This window comes from Chiroxiphia lanceolata, chromosome 30, assembly GCF_009829145.1.
Source record: "Chiroxiphia lanceolata isolate bChiLan1 chromosome 30, bChiLan1.pri, whole genome shotgun sequence".
Taxonomy (NCBI): domain Eukaryota; kingdom Metazoa; phylum Chordata; class Aves; order Passeriformes; family Pipridae; genus Chiroxiphia; species Chiroxiphia lanceolata.
In genome coordinates this window covers 227,059-250,143 of record NC_045666.1, presented here as the reverse complement: position 1 = coordinate 250,143, position 23,085 = coordinate 227,059, and the positions used below count along the sequence as shown (strand labels likewise).

Here is a 23,085-nt window from a genome sequence, read left to right as displayed (position 1 = left end):
CCAAGGAAAACTCGGGATTTCCCCGGGAACACGATCTCCCCACGACCTTCCTAAAAATCCCCCTCCCTCCCTTATCCAAGGCACAGATCCCAATTCCTCCCCTTGTCCATCTGGGGTCACCTCAAGCCACCTGTGGTCACCTCCCCCCATGGTCACCACCCGGATTTTGCGGTTTTTCCCACCGGGGTTCCCCCTCTGGGAAGGGAATCCACCCTTTTAATGCCCGGGATGAGCTCAGGAGTCTCCGGCCGGAGCTGGGGAGGGGGAGGACGAGCAGCAGGTCCCGAGGAGCGTCACGGGGGTCTCCACAAGTGCCACATTTTTGGGGTCTCCACAAGTGCCACATTTTTGGGGGTCCTGGAGGAGCCCCCCGGGCCCAGCTCGGTTCCCGGAGTTCCCCGCTCCGAAGGCACAGGAGTCAGTTTGAGGCCACGGTGAAACGCAGCAGTTTTAAGGCTTTTGCTTCTTGAATTAAAGCAACTGAGGAAGGTTTTGGGTTGGTTTCTTTGTGGGTTCTGGTTTTCCTGAGTGTGGTCGGGGCCGGGGGGGCTCAGCCCCGATCAGGTGAAGGCCCAGAGCTGGTGGGGGTCGGTGAGGTCGCAGGGAACCAGCGCTGGGTGAGGCCCCCGAGCCGTCAGACACGAGCCCGAGGCCAAGTTCTTAATGAGCCGATTCTACAGGAAACCAATCAGAGCAATTAGAGAATCAGAGAGTTAGAGAATCAGAGCGTTAGAGAATCAGAGAACTAGAGAATTAGAGAATCATGGAATCAGAGAATTAGAGAATCATGGAATCAGAGAATTAGAGAATCACAGAATCAGAGAATCAAAGAATCACGGAATCACAGAATCAGAGAATCGGAGAATTAGAGAATCAGAGAATCAGGGAATCAAGGAATCAGGGAATCAGAGAATTAGAGAATCAGAAAATCAGAGAATTAGAGAATCAGAGAAACACAGAATCACAGAATCAGAAAATCAGAGAATTAGAGAACCAGAGAATCACAGAATCACAGAATCAGCTGGGTTGGAAGGGACCTCTGAGGTCATCAAGCCCAACCCTTGGTCCAACCCCACTGCTTGGTGTCAGCTGCAAATTTGCTGATGGTGGGACTCTATCCCCTCATCTAAATCATTAATAAAGACACTGAACAGGAATTGGGCCCAGCACTGATCCCTGGGGACACCCCTGGTGACTGGATCCCAATGGGATGCAGCTCCATCCCCCTGGGGACACCCCTGGTGAGCGGATCCCAACGGGATGCAGCTGCATCCCCACCACTCTCTGGCCCCAGCCCTGATCCCTGGGACACCCCTGGTGAGCGGATCCCAATGGATGCAGCTCCATCCCCCTGGGGACACCCCTGGTGAGTGGATCCCAAATGGATGCAGCTCCATCCCCCTGGGGACACCCCTGGTGAGCGGATCCCAATGGATGCAGCTCCATCCCCCTGGGGACACCCCTGGTGAGCGGATCCCAATGGATGCAGCTCCATCCCCATCACTCTCTGGGCCCGACCCTCCAGACAGTTCCTGACCCTGGGGGGATGAATGAGGGTGTGACTGAGGGGGTGTGAATGGGGGTGTGACCAGAAGGTGAATGGGAGTGTGACCGTGTGTGTGTGTGTGTGTGTGTGTGTGTGTGTGTGTGTGAATGGGGGTGTGACCAGAAGGGATAAACAAGGGGGGTGACCAGAGGGGTCAATGGGGGTGTGACTGGGGAGGACGAACGAGGGGTGTGACCGGGGGGTGAATGGGGGTGTGACCGGGGGGGATGAACGAGGGGAGTGACCGGGAGGGTCAGTGGGGGTGTGACCGGGGGGGGGGTCGAAGAGGAGTGTGACCAGAGGGTCAGTGGGGGGTGTGACCAGAGGGGATGAACGAGGGGTGTGACCGGAGGGCGAATTGGGTGTGACCGGACGGAATGAACGAGGGCTGTGACCGCAGGGAATGAACGGGGTGGGACCGATGGGAAGCGGCGGCAAAGCAGCCCCGCGACGGGGACGATTCTCCCTCCCCAGGGGGGATTCCCGGGCCGGAGCGGTGCCCCCCTCACCTGTCCCAGCTCCCACTCCTCGTTCGCGGGCACCCGGCCGGGCTTCCCTCGGAACTGGCACTCGCCCAGCTCGGCCGGGCCCGGCCCCGCCCGCAGGCAAAGCTCCCGGCCGATGTTGTGGCGCAGCTCCCGCTGGCTCGTGTACTCGAAATACTGCGGGGACAGAGTGGGGACACATCGCGACCGTGCCCCCCAAAGGTCACCCCCCGGGGGGGGAAACGGGACGGGGGGACAGGAGGGAAAATGAGGGGGTCGGGGGCGCCCACCTGGTTGCCCCCCAGCCCGTGGCAGGGGTACATGATGAGGGGTTTCCCCCCGTGGTTGTTCTCCCCGACGTCCAGGCAGCTCTTGGTGCCCTCGTTTTTTATCTGCGGGGCGGGGAGGGGGAAAGAGGAGGAGGAAGGGAGGGGAAAAGGAAGGACGGGGGAGAAGAGGAGGAAAAGGGGAAGGAGGGGAAGAGGAGGAAGGGGGAAAGAGGAAAATAGGGGGGGAAAAGGAAAAAGGGGGGGAGAGGAAAAAGGGGGGGGGAGAGGAAAAAGGGGGGGGAGAGCGAAAAGGGGGGGGGAGAGGAAAAAGGGGGGGGGAGGAAAAAGGGGGGGAGAGGAAAAAGGGGGGGAGAGGGAAAAGGGGGGAAGAGGAAAAAGGGGGGAAGAGGAAAAAGGGGGGAAGAGGAAAAAAGGAAAGGAGGAGGAAAAAAGGGAGGGAAGAGGAAAAAGGAGGGAAGAGGAAAAAGGAGGGAAGACAAGGGGGGGAATAAAGAGAAAAGGGGGAATATAGAGGAAGAAGAGAGGAAAAGGGGAGTGAAAGGAGGAAAGGGAGGGGGAAAAGAAGAGAAAAGGAGGGGAAAAAAGAGTCTCAGAGGGGCGGGACAGGCCCCGCCCCGGGTCTGGGCCGCGCAGGGCTCCGGTGATCGCTCTGCAAACAGGGGCCGGGAGCACCGGGTCCGGGTCCCGGGACCTTTCCAGGACACGAGGAACGTCCGGGCCAACCCCCCGAGGCAAAGGAGAAACCGCCCGGGCCGAGGCTCCAGGAAATAAAAGGGGAATTCAAAGCTGGGCGGGAGCCAGGACCCGGCGCCAGCCGGGCTGTCACCGCCCTGTTACCTCCCTGTCATCTGCTGTCACCTGCTGTCACCTCTCTGTCACCTACTGTCACCGTGCTGTCACCACACTGTCACCTCTGTCACCTCTCTGTCACCTACTGTCACCGTGCTGTCACCACACTGTCACCTCTGTCACCTCTCTGTCACCTACTGTCACCTCTGTCACCTACTGTCACACGGACCCGGCTGAGGAGGGGCAGCCCCGGGACACAACACCCGGCTCGGGAAAAAGGGGCTTTTTGGGCAGCTCCGTCCTCAGGGGTGGGATTGGAGCTGCAAATCCTGCCTGTCCCCAATTCCTCAGGGATGGAATTGGAGCGGCAAATCCTGCCTGTCCTCGTATTCCTCAGGGATGGAGCTGGAGCTCCGTGTCCTGTCTGTTCCCAATTCCTCAGGGACGGAATCAGAGCTCCACATCCTGCCTGTCCCCGATTCCTCAGGGATGGAGCTGGAGCTCCGTGTCCTGTCTGTTCCCAGTTCCTCGGGGTTGAAGCTGGAGCTCCGTGTCCTGCCTGTCCCCAATTCCTCAGGGATGGAGCTGGAGCTCCGTGTCCTGCCTGTCCCCAATTCCTCAGGGATGGAGCTGGAGCTCCACGTGCTACCTGTCCTCAGCTTCCTCAGGGACAGAGCTGGGAGGCTCCATGTCCTGTCTGTCCCCAGACTCCTCAGGGATGGAGCCGGAGCTCTGTGTCCTGTCTGTCCCCAGATTCCTTTGGAATGGACCCGGAGCTCCATGTCCCGTCCCCAGCCGAGTTTTCCAAGCCCATCCCGGGCCGGGCCGGCGTTCGGTTCTCGCGAGGGGAACTTTCCATCTCTTTGCCCCCCCTTTGCCCCAAAAAGCCGCGTCCCCGCGGGTTCCCCACCCTGGATCTCCCTCCCCACCCCCACCCCCCCCCCCAAACCGGCTCTACCGGATTCCAGCGGAGCCGCAGCCCAAAAACCCGCCCCGCCAGCCGGGGACGGATTCGGGGACAGACGGGGGGACAGACACGGGGACAGACGCGGGGACAGGCGCGGGGACAGGCGCGGGGACAGGCGCGGGGACAGGCGCGGCAGCACCAACGCTGATTTAAAGCAATCCCCTCAACCCAAGGCCGGGGGACTTCCCCGCTTGGTTATTCCCAGCGGGAATTCTGGGCCCGCTGCCGGCACTCACCGCCCCGTAGAAGGTCGGGGTGAGGTCGGGGACGAACATCTCGGGGTAAACGTTCTGCAGGTACCACGTGAAGTTCCGGCAGTGGAGCCGCTCCCGCAGCCGCAGCCGCTCTGTAATGTCACCAAACGACTTCTATCGACGAAGCCACGTGGAGAAAATGAAACTGAACCTCCGAAAACGGCAAGGGAAAAAAAACCACAACCAAAATCCCCTTCTCGGAGCTGGGGGTCATCCCAGACCTGTGGGGGGGTCACCTGGCAGGTCCCCTCAGGCTCTGGTTGCTTCCCAAGAGCTTGGGGGGATTTTGATGTTGTAAAAAAACAAACTCATTTTTATAGAAAAATGATATTTTAGTGACAAAGCCACGTGAGAAAATTAAATTAATATCTGAAAACAGCAAGGAAAAGAACCCCAAAACCCCTTCTCATCCCAGACCAGGCAGGTCCCCTCAGGCTCTGGCCGCTCCCCAAGAACTTGGAATGTTTTTGGTGTTGTAAAAAAAAAACCCCGTTTTTATAGAAAAATGATGTTTCAGTGACAAAGCCAAGTGAGAAAATTAAACTGAACCTCCGAAAATGGCAAGGAAAAAACCCCAAAAACCCCTTCTCAGAGCTGGGGGTCATCCCAGACCGGTGGGGGGGGTCACCTGGGAGGTCCCCTCAGGCTCTGGCCTCAGATCAGAGATATTTTGGCACCTTTTTGGTGTTGTAAAAACCCCCCATTTTTATGTATATATATAAAAAAAAAAATCGATGTTTTCCTACCAGAAAACATTCTGGACAAATGGAGAAAATAACCAAAATTAGCTTTTTTTTTTGGCTAATTCTGCCCGTGGTGGTTCCCCTCCTCCCCCAGCTCGGGTGAAGCTCCCGCAGCAGGACCCCCCCCCACCCCACGCCCAGTAGAGCCAGTAAGGCCCTCCCAGTTTGCCCAGTTTACCTCCCTGGCCATCTGGGCCGCCTGCTGGTTCCTCCTGTAGAAGATCTCCTTGTAGTCGTCCATCCAGACCTCGGCCAGGCGCACCTGGTTCCTGGAGATCACCTGCGTGCCCTTGGGGAAGGTGTGCGGGCTCCTGGAGCGGAACACGTGGCCCACCACGGAGCAGGGGATGATCTCCACCTGCCCCCCACACTGCCACACCTGGGGGAGGGTTTAGTCTTAGGCCTAAACCAGGGAAGTGTCCAAATCCCGACATTCCAGCCCATTATTTACTGCCACACCTGGGGAAGGGTTTAGTCTTAGGCCTAAACCAGGGTAAGTGTCCAAATCCTGATATCCAGCCTGTTATTTACTGCCACACCTGGGGGGAGGGTTTAGTCTTAGGCCTAAACTAGGGAAGTGTCCAAATCCCAATATTCCAGCCCATTATTTACTGCCACACCTGTGGGAATGGTTTAATCTTAGGCCTAAACTAGGGAAGTCTCCCTATCCCGATATTCCAGCCTGTTATTTACTACCACACCTGTGGGAATGTCATGGTTTAGTCTTAGGCCTAAACTGGGGAAGTCTCCATATCCCGATATTCCAGTCTGTTATTGACTGCCAGACTTGTGGGAATGCAATGGTTTAGTCTGGGCCTAAACTTGGGAAGTCTCCATATCCTGATATTCCAGCCTGGTATTTACTGCCAGACCTGTGGGAATGGAGGAGTTTAGTCTTAGGCCTTCCTGGCAACCAGGTGGAAATTAGGGAAGTGTCCATATCCCAATATTCCAGCCTGGTATTTACATAATATTGATAAGGGGTGATCAAAATACAAAGAGGAAAAAGGGGAGGAAGAGGAAAAAGAGGAGAAGAAGAAAAAAGGAGGGGAAGGGGGAAAAGGGGGAAGAGGGAAAAGGGGGGGAAGAGGAAAAAAGGGGGAAGAGGGAATAGGAGGGAAGAGGGATAAAGGGGAGGAAGAGGGTCTTTTTTTCAACCAGATAGGGGAAATATAAAAATTCCTAACAATAAAAATCTTTTGGGGCCATGCGAGAATTTTGGGCTTCTCTTCTCTCTCTGGGCTAAAAGAACAAAGGAGGAGCCATCGTTTTTGGCAGAGGATGATGCCCAAAGAAGGGAAACCCCCTTTTTCAGAGAAAAGAAACCTTTCTAGGCAAAAAATGAATATATCAAGGTTCTCCAAAAAAGGTGGGATTTTGTAAAACTGTAAAACCTGTGAAATTTAAACCCGAGGGGTCTTCTCCGGAAACTCGGTGGGAGAAAAGACCCGACGTGTTGAATAAATCCTTCCCTCGTTTCTTCGTTTCCCCGAGCTTACGGGAGGTTTAAAAAATTTAAAATTAAAATTTAAATGAAATTAAATTTAAATGAGAGATTTTTCTCACACCGAACCCTCACCCTGAAGGACATTTCGACATTCTCCCCCCCCCAGATCTCCATCTGGTCGTCGTAGGAGCCGAGGTGCTCGAAGTAGGACCGGGAGATGGCAAAGAGGCCCCCGGCGAAGGTGGGAGACCTGCGGGGGCAAAAGGGGGTTAAAATGCAAACAGAAAGGGGGGAATCCGAGTTTTGGGGTGTCTCAGGGGAAAACTCCACTGGGAAGGGGCGGAATCGCTCCCCCAGAGGCACCAAAACTGAGGAGAAAACTCTGATTTGTTGGGAAAAGGGGCAGAATCGCTCCCCCAGAGGCACCAAACCCCTCAATTTGTTGGGAAAAGGAGCAAAATCAAGTGGATCAGGAATCCCCCCGTGCTGGGATTGCTCGATGGGAAAGGTCTCATCCTTCCCATGAAGGGAAAGCTCCACTGGGAAGGGGCAGAATCGCTCCCCCAGAGGCACCAAACCCCCCAATTTTTTGGGAAAAGGAGCAGCACCAAGTGGACCAGGATTCCCCCCGTGCTGGGATTGCTTGATGGGGAAGGTCTCAGCCTTCCCCCAGGGGAAAACTCCACCGAGGAGGGGACAGAGGGGACAGCAAGGCTCGGCTCAAAGGGGACATTGGTGCCAAAAACCTGCCGCCAAAAAGAGGGCGGAGGTCCGAGCCCGCTGCCCCGTCCCCTCCTCCCACCCCCTGATCTTTCCCGTCTCGGGCCGGAACAGAAACTCGCTTTTATTCGGGAACAACAACGAACCGCGAGGATTTTCTGGGCTGCCGGAGACGAGACAGCGCCGGGAGGTAAAAGGGACCTTTGCTGGGACGGGGACGTGTCTCGGAGGTGACTCCGCACAAAGCCAGCCCTGCCCCCGGGGGGCTCGGGGGTCTCCCGGTGGGAAGAGCGAGGGAGAGGTGGGAAAAGCACTCGGGGCTTCTCTGCGTGTCAAAGAAAGGGCTAAAAAGCGGGATTTTGGGGCGGGCTGAGCCGCGGGTGACTTATTAATGCACCGGGGGGTGTCCGGGAGGGAGAAGGTCCGAGGCACTAATTAAACCCTTAATGAGAGACTCGGGCCGAGCCGGGAGGTGGCTCCGCGTTCCCCGAGCCCCGGGTGAGGTTTCCAGTAGCCCCGCAGCTCCGATCGATCCTTTTCCGGGCAAAAACCACCTCCCATCCCTCGGGCCAAACATCCCGGGGGAAAACTCCACCGGGAAGGGGCAGAATTCCTCACCCGGAGGCAGCAAAACCACCAATTTTTTGGGAAAAGGAGCAGCACCAAGTGGACCAGGAATCCCCCCCGTGCTGGGATTGCTTAATGGGGAAGGTCTCAGCCTTCTCTTCAAGGAATAACTGCACTGGGAAGGGGAGGAATCGCTCACTCAGAGACATCAAAATTGAGGAAAATCCTGATTTGTTGGGAAAAGGGGCAGAGTTGCTCAAGCAGAGGCACCAAAACTGAGGAGAAAACCCCGATTTGTCGGTAAAAGGGGCAGAAATCGCTCCCCCAGAGGCACTAACCCCCCCGATTTTTTGGGAAAAGGCCCAGAAACAACTGGATCAGGACCCCCCCTGCGGCTCTCACTTGATGGGGAAGGTCTCGTCCTTCCTGCGCTGCCGCTCGCGGGCCGGGAGCAGCTCCCAGCCGAAGGTGAGGCTCCAGTCGAAGTTGCCGCGGCTGTGCTGCTTCCCGCCGGGCACGGGCTTGGAGAACTCGAAGGTGTGCAGGTCGATGGTGGCGATGTCGGGGCTCACCACGGCCCGCGGCTCGTGCGCGATGCGAGACAGCAGCGGCTCCAGCCAGCCCTGGAAACACTCGCCTGGGGCGGCGGGGAGACGGAGGGGGGAACGGGGGGAGAGGGAAAATAAGGGGAGAGGGAAAAGGGGGGGAAGATTAGGGGGAGAAATAAAGAGAAAAGGGAGGGAAGAGGAAAAAAGGGGGAAGAGGAAAAAAGGGGGAAGAGGAAAAAAGGGGGAAGAGGAAAAAAGGGGGAAGAGGAAAAAAGGGGGAAGAGGAAAAAAGGGGGAAGAGGAAAAAAGGGGGAAGAGGAAAAAAGGGGGAAGAGGAAAAAAGGGGGAAGAGGAAAAAAGGGGGGAAGAGGAAAAAAGGGGGAAGAGGAAAAAAGGGGGAAGAGGAAAAAGGGGGAAGAGGAAAAAGGGGGAAGAGGAAAAAGGGGGAAGAGGAAAAAGGGGGAAGAGGAAAAGGGGGAAGAGGAAAAGGGGGAAGAGAAAAAAGGGGGAAGAGAAAAAAGGGGGAAGAGGGAAAAGGGGGAAGAGGGAAAAAGGGGGAAGAGGGGAAAAGGGGGAAGAGGGGAAAAGGGGGAAGAGGGGAAAAGGGGGAAGAGGAAAAAGGGGGAAGAGGAAAAAGGGGGAAGAGGAAAAAGGGGGAAGAGGAAAAAGGGGGAAGAGGAAAAAGGGGGAAGAGGAGAATGGGGGACGAGAGAAAAGGGGGAGGAGGAGAAAGGGGGAAGAGAAAAAAGGGGGAAGAGAAAAAAGGGGGAAGAGGGAAAAGGGGGAAGAGGGAAAAAGGGGGAAGAGGGGAAAAGGGGGAAGAGGGGAAAAGGGGGAAGAGGGGAAAAGGGGGAAGAGGGGTAAAGGGAAGAGAAAAAAAGGAAGGGAAGAGGAAAAGGAAGATGAAAAGGGGGGGAAGAGGAGGAAGGGGAAAGAGGAAAAAAGGGGGAAGAGGAAAAAAGGGAAGAGGAAAAGGGGGGGAGAAGAGGAAAAAGAGGGGGAAGAGGAAAAAAGAGAAGAGGAAAAGAGGGGTAAGAGGAGGAAGGGGAAAAGAGTAAAAAGGAAGGGAGGTCTCTGGGGACCGCCGGGCGGGGTGGGCACTCACAGTGGGCGTCCAGGAAGGTGAGCACGTCCCCGCTGGCCACGCTGGCCCCGAGGAGCCGCGCCGTGATGAGCCCCTTGCGCTCCCGCTGCCGCACCACGCGCACGATCTGCAGCTGCTCCACGTAGCGATCCAACTCCTCCTTCAGGTACTCTGCGGGATTTGGGGGCGAGGGGACGGGGGGACAGGAGCCGGAGCCGTCGGGATGGGCAGGAGGCGGTTCCTGCGTCCCACGAGCCCGCGTTGGTGCTCCCATCCCGTGCCCTCACACGCTGATGCCCCCCCAGCCTTCCCTTCCCCTCCCCTTCCCCTTCCGTCCCATCCTGCTGCCCCCCTCCCATTCCATCCCAGGAACTGCTGCCCCCATCCCACCCCAGTCCATCTCATCCCATTCCATTCCATCCCATCCCACTGCCCCCAGCTCATCCCAGGAACTGCAGCTCAGACCCCGCTCCCGGGTTCGGATTCAGACACACGGAATCTCCTTCCCCCAAATCTCAGCGGTTTTGGCTGAATCCACACCGGGTTTCGCTAAATCCGGACTGGGTTTGGCCAAAGACAGGGAGTTTTGCGAAGGACCTGCCCCCCCCCTCCTCATCCAATGCCCCTTCCCATCCAATCCCCCTCTGGAGAGGGATCAGGGCGCGGCCGGGGGGAGGAGGTCCCACCCCTGCGCCTCAAGTGTCACCGGGACCGAGCCGTCACCGGGGGACACACACACACACCAAGCGCGGTGTCACCACAGGAAACCGGGATTTCTGGGCAGCCAAGAGCTGGGAATGGCCACGGGAGAGCTGGGAACCCCCGAGACCCACCCTGGGAAGGGACCCCGAGTGCCCCCCGCGTCCCCAGCGCAGCGGGGGCCGCGTTCACGGGCGATGAAACCCCGGGAGGCTACTCGGGAAGCGGGAATTTATCCGGGCCGAGGGCAGAGTCCGCTCCTCCAGCGCCCCGACCCTGAACTCGCCGGTTAATTAGCCCCGGGCGCGGTTAACGTGGTTAATTAATCAGCCCCGGGTGCGGCTCGTGAGGGTTTGCGGTGACCGAGGTGTTCGTGGGACGCGGGGGGAGCGCCCGGTTTGTGTCCAGGGCCGGGTCGGGATTGGTGTTGGTTGGAGAAGGGAAAATCCCCGGGGATGTGAAGCAGCGGGAGGAGCCGCTGGAACATCCCGGGGCTGCCCCGGGATGGGCACGAGCCGCTTCTCCCGGTGGATCGGAGCCACCGCTCCCGGGAATGGACACCGGGCATCCCCCTCATCCCTCTGATCCCACATCCCTCTGATCCCACACCCTACCAGGGCTCCTGTTCCTCTCCCTGCCCCCTAAATCCCACCTGTATCCCTCTGACCCCTGTATTCCTCTGGCTCCCGTGTCCCACCGCGGCTCCTGCCTCCCGCTGCCCCCTAAATCCCACCACGGCTCCTGCATCCCTCTGATCCCACACCCTGCCAGGGCTCCTGTTCCTCCCTCTGGTCCCTGAATCCCACCACGGCTCCCTCATCCCTTTCTCCTCACATCCCACCACAGCTCCCACATCCCCCTGGTCCCCACATTCCTCTGGATCCTGCATCTCACCCCAGCTCCCACATCCCTCTGGTCCACACATTCCTCTAGATCCTGCATCCCATCGTAGCTCCCATATCCCTCTGGCCCCATATCCCACCACAGCTCCCTCATCCCTCTGTCCCCACATCCCTCTACCCCTATATCCCACTACAGCTCCCTCATCCCACCCCAGCTCCCACATTCCTCTGGATCCTGCATCCCACTCCAGCTTCCATATCCCTCTGGTCCCCACATTCCTCTGGATCCTGCATCCCACCACAGCTCCCACATCCCACCACAGCTCCCTCATCCTTCTGCCCCTGTATCCCACCCCAGCTCCCACATTCCTCTGGATCCTGCATCCCACCACAGCTCTCTCATCCCTCTGTCCCCACATCCCTCTCTTCCCACATCCCACCACAACTCCCACATCCCCCTGGTCCCCATATTCCTCTGGATCCTGCATCCCACCACAGCTCCCACATCCCTCTGTCCCCGTGTCCCCGGGTGTCCCCACTGTCGGTGCTGGTGTCATCCCCGAGGATGACCTCCCTGAGCAGGCTGGCGGGGGCCGAGTGCAGGACACTGGACACGGGGTGCAGCAGGTCCCCACATCCTTCTGTCTCCACATACCCGTGTCCCCGTATCCCACCCCAGCTCCCACACCCCTCTGTCCCCATATCCCTGTGTCCCCGTATCCCACCCCAGCTCCCACACCCCTCTGTCCCCACATCCCCGTGTCCCCACATCCCCGTGTCCCCATATCCCTGTGTCCCCATATCCCACCCCCCTCTGTCCCCACATCCCCGTGTCCCCATATCCCACCCCAGCTCCCACACCCCTCTGTCCCCACATCCCCGTGTCCCCATATCCCACCCCAGCTCCCATACCCCTCTGTCCCCACATCCCCGTGTCCCCATATCCCACCCCAGCTCCCACACCCCTCTGTCCCCACATCCCCGTGTCCCCCCCGTGTCCCCCGTGTCCCCACCGTCGGTGCTGGCATCATCGACGAGGATGACCTCCCTGAGCAGGCTGGCGGGGGCCGAGTGCAGGACGCTGTAGACGGTTCGGAGCAGGGTGGACCAGGCCTCGTTGTGGAACACGATCACCACGCTGGTGCTCGGCAGGGGCGGGCAGCGCTTGAACTTCTGGTCGATGCACCTTTGGGGACACGCGACGGGGGGGGGGTTGGTGGGGGGGAGAGAGACGGGAACGACCCCTCTGACCCCCAGAGCCCGCAACGGGAGGGCGGCTCCGGCTCATCCCGGTTTTGATTCCCATTCCCAGCCCCCCTCCCCCCGCGGCTTTGATTCCCGTTGGTTTTGGTTGAACGAGTCCCGTTCCCGGCCCCCTCCGGCTCATCCCGGCTTTGATTCCCATTCCCAACCCCTCTCAGCTCATCTCGTCTTCGATTCCCATTCCCCCCCTCCCCCCGGCTCATCCCGGCTTTGATTCCCGCTGGTTTTGGTTGAGTGAATCCCATTCCCGACACCCCCCCGGCTCATCCCGGCTTTGATTCCCATTCCCAACCCCTCTCAGCTCATCCTGGCTTTTATTCCCATTCCCGGTCGATCCCTCTCAGCTCATCTCGTCTTTGATTCCCATTCCCGGCTCCCCCCGGCTCATCCCGTCTTTGATTCCCGTTCCCCCCCCCACCTTTGTCCCCGCCGATCGCAGATAATCGATCGAACGGGGTGGGGGGGCTCCTCTTCTCCCTCCCATTCCAGGTTTTTTCCAGCCCGAATTCCCGCCCCCCCCCCCCCCCCGGCTCAGGCAGGGCTGGGGGGGCCCCCCGTGGTTAATCCGGCAGCGAGGAAATCCCTGGATTTCCCCCGTTTCCCTCCTCCCCCCCGTCTGTCCCCGCACACCCAGCGGGGTCCGAGGTTGTTCCACTCGGCTGAGAAAAGAAAAAGTGGGATTTCTGGAGCCGGCGGGAATAAAAGAGGGAGAGAGGAGGGAGAGGGGGGAGATCCCGGAGCCCCCGAGCAGGTACCGGAGACACAAAGAGCGCGGGGCCCTCAAACCCAACCCCGAGGGGCCGCAATTGGGGGAAATATTAATAAATTGGGTCGGGTTTCGGCTCTGGGGTCGGTTTTCAGCTGCCAGCGCCGAGAGACTCCCCGTCCCCAGGCGGGGTTGTGTCCCCTGGAACTTCGGGGAATGGGGGCAAAAATTTAAGGGAATGAGGGGCCAAATTCAAGGGAATAAGGGGCCAAATTTTAAGGAATAAGGGCCAAATTTTTGGGAATAAGTGGCTAAATTTTAAGGAGTAAATGGCCAAACTTAAAGGGAATAAGTGGACAAATTTTAAGGAATCAGTGGCCAAATATAAGGGAATAAGGGCCAAATTTTAAGAAATAAGGGTAACATTTTAAGGCATCAGGGCCAAATTTAAGGAAATAAGTGACCAAATTTTAAGGGAATAAATGGTGAAATTTTAAGGGAATAAAAGGCGGAATTGTAAGGGAACAAGTGGCCAAATTGTAAAGGAATAAGTGGCCAAATTTGAGGAATAAGGGCCAAATTTGAGGAATAAGACAAATTTTAAGGAATCAGTGGCCAAATTTTAAGGGAATAAATGGCCAAATTTTAAGGAATATGTGGCCAAATTTTAAGGAGTAAGTGGCCAGATTTTATGGAATAAATGGCCAAACTTTTGGGAATAAGTGGCCAAATTTTAGGGAATAAGGACTCAATTTTAAGGAATAACGGACAAATTTTGAGGGAATAAATGGCCAAATTCGAGGAATAAGGGCCAAATATAAGGAATAACGGTAACATTTTAAGGCATCAGGGCCAAATTTAAGAGAATAAGGGCCAAATTTTAAGGGATAAGGGTAAAATTTAAGGGAATAAGAGTAACGTTTTAAGGCATCAGGGCCAAATTTAAGGGAACAAGGGGCAAATATAGGGAATAAGGGCCAAATTTAAAGGAATAGGGGCCAAATTCAAGTGGAAAATGGAAAAATTTTAGGGAATAAGTGGCTAAATTTTAGGGGAATAAGTGACCAATTTTTAAGGGAATAAATGGCGAAATTTTAAGGGAATAAAAGGCGGAATTGTAAGGGAATAAGTGGCCAAATTTGAGGGAATAAAGGCCAAATTGTAAGGAATAAGGGCCAAATTTTAAGGAATAAGGGTAACATTTTAAGGCATCAGGGTCAAATTTAAGGAAACGAGGGCCAAATTTAATGGAATAAGGGCCAAATATAAGGAATAAGAGCCAAATTTAAAGGAATAAGGGGCCAAATTTAAGGGAATAAGTGGCCAAATTTTGAGGAATAAGTGGCCAAATTTTAGGGGAATAAGTGGCCAAATTTAAAGGAGTATGTGGCCAAGTTTGAGGAATAAGGACCCAATTTTAAGGAATAAGGGCCAAATTTTTGGGAATAAGGGTAACATTTGAAGGCACCGGGGCCAAATTTAAAGGAATGGGGTCCAAATATTAAGGAATAAATGGCCAAATTTTAAGAGAATAAATGGCGAAATTTTAAGGGAATAAAAGGTGGAATTGTAAGGGAATAAGTGGTCAAATTGTAAGGAATAAGTGGCCAAACTGTAAGGAATGAGGGCCAAATTTATGGGAATAAGGGCCAAATTTTTGGGAATAAGGGAAACATTTGAAGGCACCGGGGCCAAATTTAAAGGAATGGGGGCCAAATTTTAAGGAATAAATGGCCAAATTTTAAGGAATAAGTGGCCAAATTTTAAAGGAATAAGTGGCCAAATTTGAGGAATGAGGGCCAAATTTATGGGAATATGGACCAAATTTATGGGAATAAGGGTCAAATTTGAGGAATAAATGGCCAAATTTTTGGGAATAAGGGTAACATTTGAAGGCACCGGGGCCAGATTTAAGGGAGCGAGCGCCGGATTCCCGGGAATCCGCGTCTCCCCGCGGTTTTGGGGCGCCGGCTCTCACTCGGGGGGGCGGCTGTCGGGCCCCAGCGCTCTCTGCAGGGAGATGCGGTCGCTGGCGAAGGCGTTGAAGCAGTGCTTCTCGTAGCCCTTCTCCTTCTCCCTGCTCTCCTCGGGGCTCCAGCGCTCCTTCTTGAAGGGTTTCCCGTCGGCGCCGGGGCTGGCGGGGTCCTGGGGGGGTCTCTCGAGGAGGGGCCGCAGCTCGGCCGCCGTGTAGACCCCGGGCGGGCAGGAGCGGCCCCCGCGGGGCAGCGGCTCCCGGGGGGGCTGCGGGGCCCCGATCTGCAGTTTGGGCATCGAGTCCCGCAGGTTGTGGACGGCCCCGAGCATCAGGTCCAGCACCTGCGCCTTGCCCTGCGCGATGTTCCGCAGCCACGGCTCCTCCTCGCCCCGCTCCCTGCGCGCCGCGTCCCTCGGCACCGTGAAGAGGAAGAGGAGGAGGAAGGCGGCGCCCGCCAGAGCCGCCTTCAAGGGGCCGGAGCGGCGGCGGAAAAGCCTCATTTTTGGGGTTTTTGGCGTGGTTTTGGAGGTTCCTGCGAGGTTTCAGGGGTGGTTCATGATGCGCTGCTCGGCTCCGGGAAGCTGCGGGGAGGAGAAAGACCCGCGGGTTAGATGCGGTTTGGGTGCGTGCCCTAGGTGTTAAAATATTATATATTTATTATAGAATATATTAATATATTAATATATTCGGTTCGTAATGGTTTGGGTGGGAAAGGACCTGAAAATCATCCGGATCAACCGCCTCCCCCTCCCGTGGGCAGGGAACCCTTCACTAGACCAGGCTGATAAAACATAATAATACAATATTGATATATTAATGCATTAATATATTGTTATGTAAATATATTATTTTATATGTAATATATTATTATATTAATACGTTAATAGAGCGATATAATAAAGTAATATTAACATTGCAATATTAATAGATTGTTATGTTAATATATTATTTTATATGTAATATATTATTATATTAATACGTTAATAGAGTGATATAATAAAGTAATATTAACATTGCAATATTAATAGATTGTTATATTAATATATTATTATATATATTGTTATATTAATACATTAATAGACCAATATGGTAAAGTAATATTAGTATTACGATATTAATATATTTTATATTAATATATTATTATATATTAATATATCAATAGAACAATACGGTAAAGTAATATTAACATTACAATATTAATAGATTGTTATATTAATATTATATATATTATTATATTAATACATTAATAGACCAATATAGTAAAGTAATATTAACAACATAATATTAATAATGGTTGAATACAAATTTCACTCCCTGCAAGGGCACAAACGACACCTGTGACATTCGTTCCCTCCCCCGGCCCTTCCAGCCTCTAAATCCACCCTAAAATTCGAACACCGGGAACGAGCGAGGGTTGATAAACAGCTGGAAGATGTCCTGGATTCGGCCCTAGAAGTTTCTCCCGTGACCGACCCGGCGGCCGCAGCTTCCCCCCTCCCCTCCCGCCACCTCCCCTCGCGCTCCCGACCTGAACCAGAACCCAAAATTTGCCCGAAATACTTTTGGCGGCGCGGGGAAAAAAAAAAAAAAAAAAAAAAAAGAGCCTTTTTTTCCCTGGGGTGGTTTTCCTGCCTGGGGGAAAAGGAAAACTTCTGGGAGAAAGAAATCTCCTGGGAAGGAAAACTCCGGGGAGAAGGAAAACTCCGGGGAGAAGGAAAACTCCGGGGAGAAGGAAAACTCCGGGGAAGGAGCCTCCGCAGGTTCGGCCGAGCGGGAGCGGCGGGTCCGGCGGCTCTGCGGCCACCGCGAGCTCCGGCGCCAGCTCCCAAATTTCCAGCGGGATCCGTCGGAAGCTCCGAACTTTTCCCACCACCCCCTTCCCAAAAAAAAAACCCTCCCGCGGCTCCTCTTTGTGAAGCCGCGGCCGCCCGAGCGTAGCCGAGCACGGCGGGATCCATTCACCGCCTCCCCCTCCGGGTCCTTCCCCCTCTTCCCTTTATTCCCTTTTTTCCCCTTTTTTCTATTTATTCTCTCGGAAAAAGGGGGCGGAGGAGGGCACCTGCCACAACTTCAAGGGCGAGGAAGTTCGGGTTGAGAGGAGGAGGAGGAGGAAGGGGGGGTTCCCCCTTTGAGCGCCGCGGGATCAAAGGCAGCGGCCGGGCCCCGCTCCGCTGCCAAGGGCGGCCCTTCCCCACCCGCCGGCTCCTCGGCAAAGCGGAATTAAGGGAAGAAAAAAAACCTAAATCCCTTCGTATTTTCCGCTCTTACCTCAAAATTGTGCCCCCCGCCCCGAGCTCCGACGGTTTCGTCGCGCGGCGGGAAAAAACCGGGGATTTAGGGGAGAAAAAACCCCACATTTGTTTCCATCGGCCCCGCGTCTCCCCGGGTGTTCCCGCCGCGTTGCTAACGAAGCTCATTAGGAGCGCGGCGCTAATTAAGCCCAGGGCGACGCTCAGGTGTTCGGGGAGGGGGGCGCGGGTTTGTGCACAACAAGCTGCGGCTCCCGGGGGGGCTCCGACCCCGATCCCATCTTTTTTTGGGGGGGATTTTTAATTTATATTTGGCTTTTCGATCCCCTTTTTTTGGGGGGGGGGGGGGGAAGGGGTTGGGGCGCGTTTGGCGTCGAGCTCCTGGTGCACCTGCGCTGGAAAATCCCAGCTGGATGCTGCTCCATCGCATCCCAAAAATGCCATCCCGAAAATCCCGCGTGGCGCCAGGGAGGTTTCCAAGGTTCCCGCACCCTGGAAAACCGACACCGAAACGACCCAGCGGAGCCTTTGGGGTTCAGAAAAGGGGTTTAAAGGAGGGGCCTGGGGGGAATTTGAGGAGAATCCCCCGCGGCGCGGGAAGGAGGAACGGTGGGAAGAGGAAGAAAAACGGAGAGAGGAATCCTCGGGGAGGGGGAGGAGAGGGGGAAAAAAAAAAAAAGGGAAGATAAATAAAATGGGAGTAAATCGACACCGACGTGGCCGCGGGATCCACGTGGCAGCGAGAACAGGACGGGGGGAGCGGCGGGAGCGGGAAAAGTCAACGAGAAAAAAACAAACGGGATTGTTCCCGGTGGGATTCGGCTCCTGCGGGAGGGGGAGGGGGAGGGGGGGTTGGTGCTGCTGCTCCCGCTCCCTTGGGATGAGTCCAAGGGGTCCTGGACCCGCTCCGGGATTTGGGAACCCCCAGGGATGGGGGGGGGCTGGGGGGGTGTCTCTGCCCCACCGGGGGGGTTTGGGGTGACCCGTGGGGGAAAAAAGGGGCCGGGGTCCTTCCACCCTCTTGATAACATATTGATATATTGATATATTGATACAATATTGAAATATCAATGCAGTAATATACTGTTATATTAATATATTATTAATATACATTAATATATTACGAATACATTATTAATATATTATTTATTATATTATATAATTATATTATATAATTATATTATATATTAATTAATATATTATTAAAATATCATTAATACATTATTTGTTATATTATATTTCTATTACACTATTAAATTAAAATTAATTAATTATTATGAATAAATAATACAATATTATTATGAATAAATAATACAATATTATTTATTGTATTATCATCTATATTGTATTATATATTAATTAATACAGTAATAATCTATCATTAATATATATTACTCGGAGCTGCCACAGCCCCTGGAGCCGCTGGGCTGCCCCGGGGGCTCCATCCCAGGACACCCTTCCACGGAGGGGGGGCTCCCCACCGGGATCTCCAGGTCCCCAACCCCCCCCGAGTGTTCCGCGCTGGGACCCCCAGACTCCCCCTCCCCTCCGCGACCCCCTGGACCCCCTTTCCCGCACTCCGGGATCCCCAAGACCCCCTTAACCCTCACAGCGGGACCGCCGGCTCCCTTTTCTTCCGGACTGGGGGAGGTTCCTCACCTGGACCCCCCCAGAGACTCCTCCCCTGCTGCGGGGGGGGCTCCGCACCGGGACCCCCCGATTCCCGGAGAGGAGCTTCCCACTGGGACCCCCCACCTGGACCCCCCTCACTCACCCCGAGGGGGCTCCGCACCCCGGACCCCCCTCACTCACCCCGAGGGGGCTCCGCACCCCCCCGGACCCCCTGATGGGGGAGGGGGCTCCACCCTGGGACCCCCGGGACCCCCGGGCCCCCTTCCCCCGGGCAGAGACTCCGCACTGGGACCCCCAAACCCCTTTTCCCGGAAGCGAGAGCTCCACCCCTGGCACCCGATAGGAACCGACTCCCTTAGGGCGAGGGGGGCTCCGCACTGGGACCCCCAGACCCCCTTCCCCAGAAGCGAGGGTTCCACACCGGGATCCCCAGACCCCCTTCCCCGGGGCGAGGGCTCCGCACTGGGGCCCCCAAACCCCCTTCCCGTGAAGAAGGGTCCACACTGGGATCACTGGGACTCCCGGGACCCTCTTCCCCCTTGGTGAGGGCTCGGCACGGGAACCACCGAGACCCCCGGACCCCCTTCCCTCGGGCAAGGGCTCCACACTGGGACCCCCGGACCCCTTTATTGCGGAACGAGGCTCCGCACCGGGACCACCCGCCCCCCCAGACCCTCTTCCCCCGTGGCGATGGTTCCTCACCCGCCCCCCCCGACCCCCTTCCCCCGTGGTGATGGTTCCTCACCCGGACCCCCAGACCCCCTTCCCCCGTGGCGATGGTTCCTCACCCGGACCCCCAGACCCCCTTCCCCCGTAGCGATGGTTCCTCACCGGGACCCCCAGACCCCCTCACCGCGGCGGGGGCTCAGCACCAGGACCCCCGTTCCCCCTCCCCCGCTCACCGGCTCCAGGGCGGCCGCGGGGCCTCAGGTGAGTCCGGGAGGGGCGGGGCCACCTCCGCTACCTGTCCGTCCTCCCCCCCTTCCCCCGGTACAGGTGCACGGGGCGGGGCCTCCGATCCGGGAATATCGCCGGGTCCTAGTGCCGCCCATTCCTGGGAATATCGCCCGGTCCTACTGCTGCCCGTTCCAGGGAATATCGCCCGGTCCTGATATCGCCCATCCCGGGAATGTCGCCCGGTCCTAGTGCCACCCATCCCAGGAATATCGCCCGGTCCTAGTGCCGCCCATCCCGGGAATATCGCCCGGTCCTAGTGCCGCCCATCCCGGGAATATCGCCCGGTCCTAGTGCCACCCATCCCAGGAATATCGCCCGGTCCTAGTGCCGCCCCTATCTGGGAATATCGCCCGGTCCTAGTGCCGCCCATCCCGAGAATATCGCCGGGTCCTAGTGCCGCCCCTATCTGGGAATATCGCCGGGTCCTAGTGCCGCCCGTTCCAGGGAATATCGCCCGATCCTAGTGCCGCCCCTATCTGGGAATATCGCCCGATCCTAGTGCCGCCCCTATCTGGGAATATCGCCCGGTCCTAGTGCCGCCCATCCCAGGAATATCGCCCGGTCCTAGTACTGCCCGTTCCCGGGAATATCACCGGGTCCTAGTGCCACCCATCCCGGGAATATCGCCCGGTCCTAGTGCCGCCCATCCCGGGAATATCGCCCGGTCCTAGTGCCGCCCATCCCGGGAATATCGCCCGGTCCTAGTGCCGCCCCTATCTGGGAATATCGCCCGGTCCTAGTGCCGCCCATCCCAGGAATATTGCCCGGTCCTAGTGCCACCCGTTCCCGGGAATATCGCCCGGTCCTAGTGCCGCCCATCCCGGGAATATCGCCCGGTCCTAGTGCCGCCCATCCCGGGAATATCGCCCGGTCCTAGTGCCGCCCCTATCTGGGAATATCGCCCGGTCCTAGTGCCGCCCATCCCGAGAATATCGCCCAGTCCTAGTGCTGCCCCTATCTGGGAATATCGCCCGGTCCTGGTGCCGCCCCTATCTGGGAATATCGCCCGGTCCTAGTGCCGCCCCTATCTGGGAATATCGCCCGGTCCTGGTGCCACCCATCCCGGGAATATCGCCCGGTCCTAGTGCCGCCCCTATCTGGGAATATCTCCCGGTCCTAGTGCCGCCCATTCCTGGGAATATCGCCCGGTCCTAGTGCCGCCCATTCCTGGGAATATCGCCCAGTCCTAGTGCCGCCCATTCCTGGGAATATCGCCCGGTCCTAGTGCCGCCCCTATCTGGGAATATCGCCCGGTCCTAGTGCCGCCCCTATCTGGGAATATCGCCCGGTCCTAGTGCCGCCCCTATCTGGGAATATCGCCCGGTCCTAGTGCCGCCCCTATCTGGGAATATCGCCCGGTCCTAGTGCCGCCCATCCCGGGAATATCGCCCGGTCCTAGTGCTGCCCTGGGCCTGCTGGGAGCCACAGGGGCCTAGAGAACTCATTGTGCTGGGACCAGTAAGGACCTGTTACTGGGGGCACTGGGATCCACAGGAGGATGACCTCAGGTGTACTGGGGACCAGTATGGGACTGGCACTGGGAGCCTCAAACACCTATAGAGGCCACATGGGTATGACCCCAGCTATACTGGGACCAGTAAGGGCTTGTTACTGGGGGTACTGGGAGCCTCAAGGGGCTACAGAGGTCACAGGGCATTACCCTGTGTGTGCCCGGGACCAGTAAGGGTCTGTTACTGGGGGTACTGGGAACCACGGAAGTGTGACCCCAGGTGTGCTGGGACCAGTAAGGGCCTGTTACTGGGAGTGCTGGGAGCCTCAAACACCTACAGCAGCCACAGGGGCATGAGCTCAGGTGTGCTCGGACCAGTAAGGGCCAGTTACTGGGGGTACTGGGAGTCACAGACATCTATAGAGGTCATAGGGACAGGAGCCCAGGTGTACTGGGACCAGTAAGGGCCAGTTACTGGGAGTACTGGGAGTCACAGAGATGTGACCCCAGCTATACTGGGACCAGTAAGGGCCTGTTACTGGGAGTACTGGGAGTCACAGAGATGTGACCCCAGCTGTACTGGGACCAGTAAGGGCCTGTTACTGGGGATGCTGGGAGTCACAGAGATGTGACCCCAGCTACACTGGGACCAGTAAGGGCCTGTTCCTGGGGGCACTGGGAGAAGTGGGAGGCTGATGGAAAAGCCCTGGGAAGAGCAGCCCAGGGCGGGTTCATTCCCGAGGGGAGGATTTTCCTTTGGCTCCGGCCCTTGGTAGAGGGTTGGAGAGGTTTGAGCTGGGATTAACTGGGATCGTTGGGATCCTGGCTGGAATATTGCCCGGATTACAGGGGATGAGGCCCCGGGAGCTGGAGCTGTGGGGGTCAGGATTAAACACCCCCCCAACAGGCTCTGAATTAAACCAACTCCAATTAGGCTCCAAATTAAACTTCATCAGGGTCCAAATTAAACCCCATCAGGGCCTGAATTAAACCAACCCCCATCAGGCTCTGAATTAAATCCCATCAGGGTCCAAATTAAACCAACCCCCATCAGACTCTGAATTAAACAAACCCCAAAAGGGGTTCAAATTAAAAGAAACCGCATCAGGCTCTGAATTAAACCCTATCCGGACCTGAATTAAACCAACCCCCATCAGGGTCTGAATTAAACTCTCATCAGGGTCAAAATTAAACCCCCATCAGGCTCCGAATTCAACTCCATCAGGACCTGAATTAAACCAACCCCAAGCAGGGTCTAAATTAAACAAACCCCAATTAGGGTCCAAATTAAACCCTCATCAGGGTCTGAATTAAACCCCATCAGGGTCAAAATTAAACCCCATTAGGCTCCGAATTAAACTCCACCAGGGTCTAAATTAAACCAACCCCAATCAAGGTCCAAATTAAACCAACCCCCATCAGGTTCCAAATTAAACCAACCCCAATCAGGGTCCAAATTAAACCAACCCAAATCAGGGTCCAAATTAAACCAACCCCCATCAGGGCCCAAATTAAACCAACCCCAATCAGGGTCCAAATTAAACCAATCCCCATCAGGGTCCGAATTAAACTCCACCAGGGTCTGAATTAAACCAACCCCAATCAAGGTCCAAATTAAACCCCATCAGAGTCCAGATTAAACCAACCCCCATCAGGCTCCGAATTAAACTCTCATCAGGTCAAAATTAAACCCCCATCAGGCTCTGAATTAAACTCCATCAGGGTCAAAACTAAACCCCCATCAGGGTCCGAATTAAATCCCATCAGGCTGAAAATTAAACCCCATTGGCTCCGAATTAAACCCCAACAGGGTCTGAATTAAACCCCATCAGGTCAAAATTAAACCCCCATCAGGCTCCGAATTAAAGGAAC

General features: G+C 56.0%; 1 protein-coding gene across 1 annotated transcript; it reads right to left on the bottom strand.

Moving 5' to 3' along the window:
- Positions 1–346: 346 nt before the first annotated feature.
- On the bottom strand, positions 347–15,425 carry GALNT6 (polypeptide N-acetylgalactosaminyltransferase 6). Its single transcript, XM_032713484.1, has 10 exons — positions 14,929–15,425; positions 11,995–12,167; positions 9,462–9,611; positions 8,211–8,445; positions 6,654–6,771; positions 5,253–5,453; positions 4,314–4,445; positions 2,322–2,423; positions 2,056–2,208; positions 347–674 (listed from the first exon to the last, which is right to left on the bottom strand). Exons 1-10 carry the CDS (start codon positions 15,423–15,425, stop codon positions 561–563), a joined length of 1,875 nt encoding a protein of 624 aa, XP_032569375.1. The 3' UTR covers positions 347–560.
- Positions 15,426–23,085: the final 7,660 nt, after the last annotated feature.